At 67.0% G+C, this 5,641-nt stretch overlaps 1 protein-coding gene across 1 annotated transcript; it reads right to left on the bottom strand.

Moving 5' to 3' along the window:
- Positions 1 to 88: 88 nt before the first annotated feature.
- On the bottom strand, positions 89 to 3,524 carry LOC121344546 (dystrophia myotonica WD repeat-containing protein-like; the record flags this gene model as incomplete). Its single annotated transcript, XM_041420627.1, has 2 exons — positions 89 to 1,246; positions 3,195 to 3,524. Coding segments are annotated over 2 exons (1,488 nt in total), but the record flags the coding sequence as incomplete, so codon positions are not given.
- Positions 3,525 to 5,641: the final 2,117 nt, after the last annotated feature.

Raw genomic sequence — 5,641 nt, forward strand, 5'->3', positions numbered from 1 at the left:
TTGTGTTCCCCCTGGGATCCCCCCTAAACCCCCCCAAATCCCCTCGGAGACCCCCCAAACCCCCTCGGAGACCCCTGCCCAGACTCACAGAGACCCCGGGCCGTGCCCAGGTGCAGATGAGCCCCTCCTGGCAGGCTGTCACGATACAATCCTCCAGGAACAGCAGCACCGTCAGCCTCTCCTGGGCGATTTTCTTGCACACCAGCGGCTCCAGCAGGGGCACCTCGTGCAGCCGCGGGCACAGCGCCGTCCCCAACACCTTGGCCATGTCCAGAGACCCCCGCGAAGCCCCCGGCCCAGCGCCGGGGGTGGGTTTCTCGGCGTTGCCCCCTCCCCGGCTGATGTTGCCCAGGCTGTGGTAACGTTTGTGCTCCTTCTCGGGGACCCCGCGGGGGTCCCGAAGGGTCAGCGTGGCGAAACGCCCCACGCTCAGCACCGGGGGGACCCGCGGAGAGATTTGGGGACCCCCGCCCGGTTGGGGGAGGCTGTTGGAGCGGGACAAGGAGCGCGGCAGCCCCGGCACGGAAGGCGGGGGATCCCCGGGAGCGGCGGCGGGGCGGGCGCGGGGAGGGGGCGGCCGGGGGTCCAGCACGTCCTCGGTCAGATCCCACAGGCAGAACTGCGTGTCCTGGCCGGCAGAACCGAACCGGTAGGTGACGCTCGGGGGGTCCTCGGGGGGGTCGCCGCCGTCCCGGTGCCCATCGGGAGGCGTCGGCGGCGTGGGCGCGGTGGTGAAAGGATCGAAAGCCACGGCGTTAACCCACGACTTGTGGCCGTGACCGCGGGCCACCACGCGTCCCTCGGCGAACGACCACACGGTGACCAGGTCGTCCTCGCCTCCGGTGACCACGTAACGACCGTCGGGGCTCCAACAGACGCAGAGAAGCCCCCCGAAATAGCTCCTCATCATACCCTGCAGCAGCATGGAGGAGAAGTGGAAGACCCTGAGCACGCCGTCCTGGCTGACGCACGCCAGCGAGCGCCCGTCCGGCGAGAAGGCGAACTCGTTGAGCGGCCCCGAGCCCACGGCCCACTTGAGGAGGGGGTTCCGGGGGGTTTTGCTCTTGCAGGAGAAGACCCTGAAGCCCTCGCCCTGAGTGAGCAGGGTGTACTGAGGGCTGGTGGCGCCGCAGGGTTGTTCCGAGTCGTACAGGTACAGGTGGCCGCTGGCGTGGGACGCCAGGAACAGGCGCTCGGTGTCCGGCAGCCACTTGACCAAGGTGACCTTGGATTTGTCGATGAGGCGCTGTGGGACGGGGGGGGAAGGGTTAAAAGGGTGGTGGTGGGGGGGTTTGAGGGGGTTGGGGTGGTCCTGGGGAGGGTCGGGGGGTCCCATGGGGGATCCTGAGGGGTTCCTGGTGGTCCCAAGGGGGATCCTGAGAGGTTCCTGGTGGCCCTGGTGGTCCCATGGGGGATCTTGAGGGGTCCTGGTGGCCTTGGTGGTCTCATGGGGGATCCTGAGGGGTTCCTGGTGGTCCTGGGGAGGGTCTGGTGGTCCCATGGGGGATCCTGAGAGGTTCCTGGTGGTCCCATGGGGGATCCTGAGGGGATCCTGGGGGGTTGCTGGTGGTCCTGGGGAGGGTCTGGTGGTCCCATGGGGGATCCTGAGGGGTTCCTGAGGGGGTTGTGGTGGTCCCAAGGGGGATCCTGAGAGGTTCCTGGTGGTCCCATGGGGGATCTTGAGGGGGTTGTGGTGGTCCTGGAGGGGTCCTGGTGGTCCCATGGGTGATCCCAAGGGGTTCCTGGTGGTCCCAAGGGGTTTCTGGTGGCCCTGGGAAGGTCCTGGTGCTCCCAGGGGGCTCCCAAGGGTTCCTGGTGGCCCTGGGGAGGTTCTGGTGGCCCTGGGGAGGTCGGGCTGGTCCCATGGGTGATCCCAAGGGATTCCTGGTGGTCCCAAGGGATTCCTGGTGGCCCTGGGGAGGTTCTGGTGGCCCTGGGGAGGTCGGGCTGGTCCCATGGGTGATCCCAAGGGATTCCTGGTGGTCCCAAGGGATTCCTGGTGGCCCTGGGGAGGTTCTGGTGGCCCTGGGGAGGTCGGGCTGGTCCCATGGGTGATCCCAAGGGATTCCTGGTGGTCCCAAGGGATTCCTGGTGGCCCTGGGGAGGTTCTGGTGGCCCTGGGGAGGTCGGGCTGGTCCCATGGGTGATCCCAAGGGATTCCTGGTGGTCCCAAGGGATTCCTGGTGGCCCTGGGGAGGTTCTGGTGGCCCTGGGGAGGTCGGGCTGGTCCCATGGGTGATCCCAAGGGATTCCTGGTGGTCCCAAGGGATTCCTGGTGGCCCTGGGGAGGTTCTGGTGGCCCTGGGGAGGTCGGGCTGGTCCCATGGGTGATCCCAAGGGATTCCTGGTGGTCCCAAGGGATTCCTGGTGGCCCTGGGGAGGTTCTGGTGGCCCTGGGGAGGTCGGGCTGGTCCCATGGGTGATCCCAAGGGATTCCTGGTGGTCCCAAGGGATTCCTGGTGGCCCTGGGGAGGTTCTGGTGGCCCTGGGGAGGTCGGGCTGGTCCCATGGGTGATCCCAAGGGATTCCTGGTGGTCCCAAGGGATTCCTGGTGGCCCTGGGGAGGTTCTGGTGGCCCTGGGGAGGTCGGGCTGGTCCCATGGGTGATCCCAAGGGATTCCTGGTGGTCCCAAGGGATTCCTGGTGGCCCTGGGGAGGTTCTGGTGGCCCTGGGGAGGTCGGGCTGGTCCCATGGGTGATCCCAAGGGATTCCTGGTGGTCCCAAGGGATTCCTGGTGGCCCTGGGGAGGTTCTGGTGGCCCTGGGGAGGTCGGGCTGGTCCCATGGGTGATCCCAAGGGATTCCTGGTGGTCCCAAGGGATTCCTGGTGGCCCTGGGGAGGTTCTGGTGGCCCTGGGGAGGTCGGGCTGGTCCCATGGGTGATCCCAAGGGATTCCAGGGGGCTCCCAAGGGTTCCTGGTGGCCCTGGGGAGGTTCTGGTGGCCCTGGGGAGGTCGGGCTGGTCCCATGGGTGATCCCAAGGGATTCCTGGTGGTCCCAAGGGATTCCTGGTGGCCCTGGGGAGGTTCTGGTGGCCCTGGGGGGGTCCTGCAGGTCCCACGGGGCTCCTAAGAGTTCCTGGTGGCCCTGGTGGTCCCATGGGTGATCCCAAGAGGTTCTGGTGGCCCAGGGGAGGTGGGGCTGCTCCCAGGGGGCTCCCCAGGGTTCCCGGTGTCCCCCCGGTGTCCCCTCACCTCCTCGTTGAAGAGGCGGCCGGCGCTGTCCTTCTTGGCCAGGTCCAGGTACTGCACCTGGCCGGCCGAGAAGCCCACGAGCAGCGGCAGCGTCTCGGCGCCCGCCGTGAACTGGTTGAAGTCGTGGCACGTGGGCTGCGTGCCCTTGTAGACGCGCTTGTCGATGGGCCGCTGCAGGTCCAGCGCCTGGGGACACGGGGACAGCGCCGCTGGCACCGCCGCGGTGGCACCGGCACGGTGGCACCGGCAAGGTGGCACCAGCAGGGTGGCATTGTCGCTGTCACTGTCAGGGGATGTCACCCCCGGTGCTCCCCGTGTGCCCACCCCGGGTCACCACTGGGGCTGTCAGGAGGGTCCTGGGGTCACTGTCACTCGTGGGGTGGCACTGGCACTGGCACGGTGGCACTGGCACCAGCAGGGTGGCATTGTCGCTGTCACTGTCAGGGGATGTCACCCCCGGTGCTCCCCGTGTGCCCACCCCGGGTCACCACTGGGGCTGTCAGGAGGGTCCTGGGGTCGTTGGCATTGTCACTGTCACTCGTGGGGTGGCACTGGCACTGGCAGCAGCAGGGTGGCACTGTCGCTGTCACTGTCAGGAGATGTCACCCCCGGCGCTCCTCAAGGACTCTGTGCCCACCCCGGGTCACCACTGGGGCTGTCAGGAGGGTCCTGGGGTCACTGTCACTCGTGGGGTGGCACTGGCACGGTGGCACTGGCAGCAGCAGGGTGGCACTGTCGCTGTCACTGTCACTGTCAGGGGATGTCACCCCCGGTGCTCCCCGTGTGCCCACCCCGGGTCACCACTGGGGCTGTCAGGAGGGTCCTGGGGTCACTGGCATTGTCACTGTCACTCGTGGGGTGGCACTGGCACTGGCACGGTGGCACTGGCAGCAGCAGGGTGGCACTGGCAGCAGCAGGGTGGCACTGTCGCCGTCACTATCGCTGTCAGGGGATGTCACCCCCGGTGCTCCCCGTGTGCCCACCCCGGGTCACCACTGGGGCTGTCAGGAGGGTCCTGGGGGGTCTTGGGTCACTGTCACCCACCCTGGGGTCACTGTCACTGTCCCTGGGGTCACTGTCACCCACCCTGGGGTCACTGTCACTGTCCCTGGGGTCACTGTCACCCACCCTGGGGTCACTGTCACTGTGTCACTGTCACCAACCCTGGGTCACTGTCACTGTGTCACTGTCACCCACCCTGGGGTCACCTTTGCCTCCCACTCCCCCCGTTAATCGGCGGCGGGGCCCAGCAGGCGGTAGGAGCCCTCGCGGGTGCGGAAGCGGCTCTTGAGCTCCGGAGCGGCCGCGGGAGGCTCGGCCGGGCCCGGGCCCGCCGCCGCCGCCGCCGCCGCCATGGCCGCCGGAAGCCGCCTCAGGAGCGGGCGGGAGCGGCCGCCGCCATCATGGCGGCGCTGAGTCAGCGAGGCCACGCCCACAGAGGTGGGAAGGGCCAATCAACGCGCGAGGAGGGAGGGGACACGCCCACTGAGGGGGCGGGAGAGGCCATATAAGGGATGGGCACGCCCATGAGTGGTAGAAACCACGCCCCTAGAGGAGTCCGCGCCCGTGAGTGGCGGAAACCACGCCCCAAAACAGAGACCACGCCCCTGAGGTGGGAAGGGCCAATCAACGCGCAAAGAGGGTAAGGACACGCCCAGTGAGAGGGGCGGGAGAGGCCATATAAGGGATGGGCACGCCCATGAGTGGTAGAAACCACGCCCCAGGACGTGGAGACCACGCCCCCAAGATAAACCACACCTGTAAGTGGCAGAAGCCACGCCCCTAAAAGAGAAACCACTCCCCAAAACACAGAGACCACGCCAAAAGACATGGAAACCACGCCCCCAAGGGAGACCACGCCCCCAAGATAAACCACACCTGTAAGTGGCAGAAGCCACGCCCCTAAAAGAGAAACCACTCCCCAAAACAGAGACCACGCCCCCAAGTGAGACCACGCCCCCAAACAACCCCACCGATGTGGCAGAAACCACACCCCAAAACACCAAAACCACGCCCCCCAACAAAAATCCCACCCCAAAACGGGGGAACACCACCCCCAAAATCGAGACCACGCCCCCAAAAGGGAACCATACCTGAGCGGTGAAACCACGCCCCCAAACGAGTAAACCACACCCCCAAACTATACAAACCTCCACCCCAAAATAAAAACCCCGCCCCAAACTCAGGCACGGCCCAAGCCACGCCCACCCAAAACACCTCCCCCTAATCTGCATCCCCAAACCCCACCCCCTTTGGGTCAAACCCCCACCCACCGTGAGGCCACGCCCCCATTTCCTTTTGGCCCCGCCCCCCAAAAAACCATCCGGGAGCCCCAAATCTCCTGCCAGGCCTTTATTGAGCCCCGCCCCCAGGGTTCTTTGGGGTGGGGGTCTCGGCGGGCTCCCCCCGTCCCCCTCAGCCCTCGGAGGGACCCTCGGGGACCCCCC

The sequence above is a fragment of the Onychostruthus taczanowskii genome, unplaced genomic scaffold (genome assembly GCF_017590055.1).
Source record: "Onychostruthus taczanowskii isolate IOZ18803 unplaced genomic scaffold, ASM1759005v1 scaffold646, whole genome shotgun sequence".
Lineage (NCBI taxonomy): Eukaryota > Metazoa > Chordata > Aves > Passeriformes > Passeridae > Onychostruthus > Onychostruthus taczanowskii.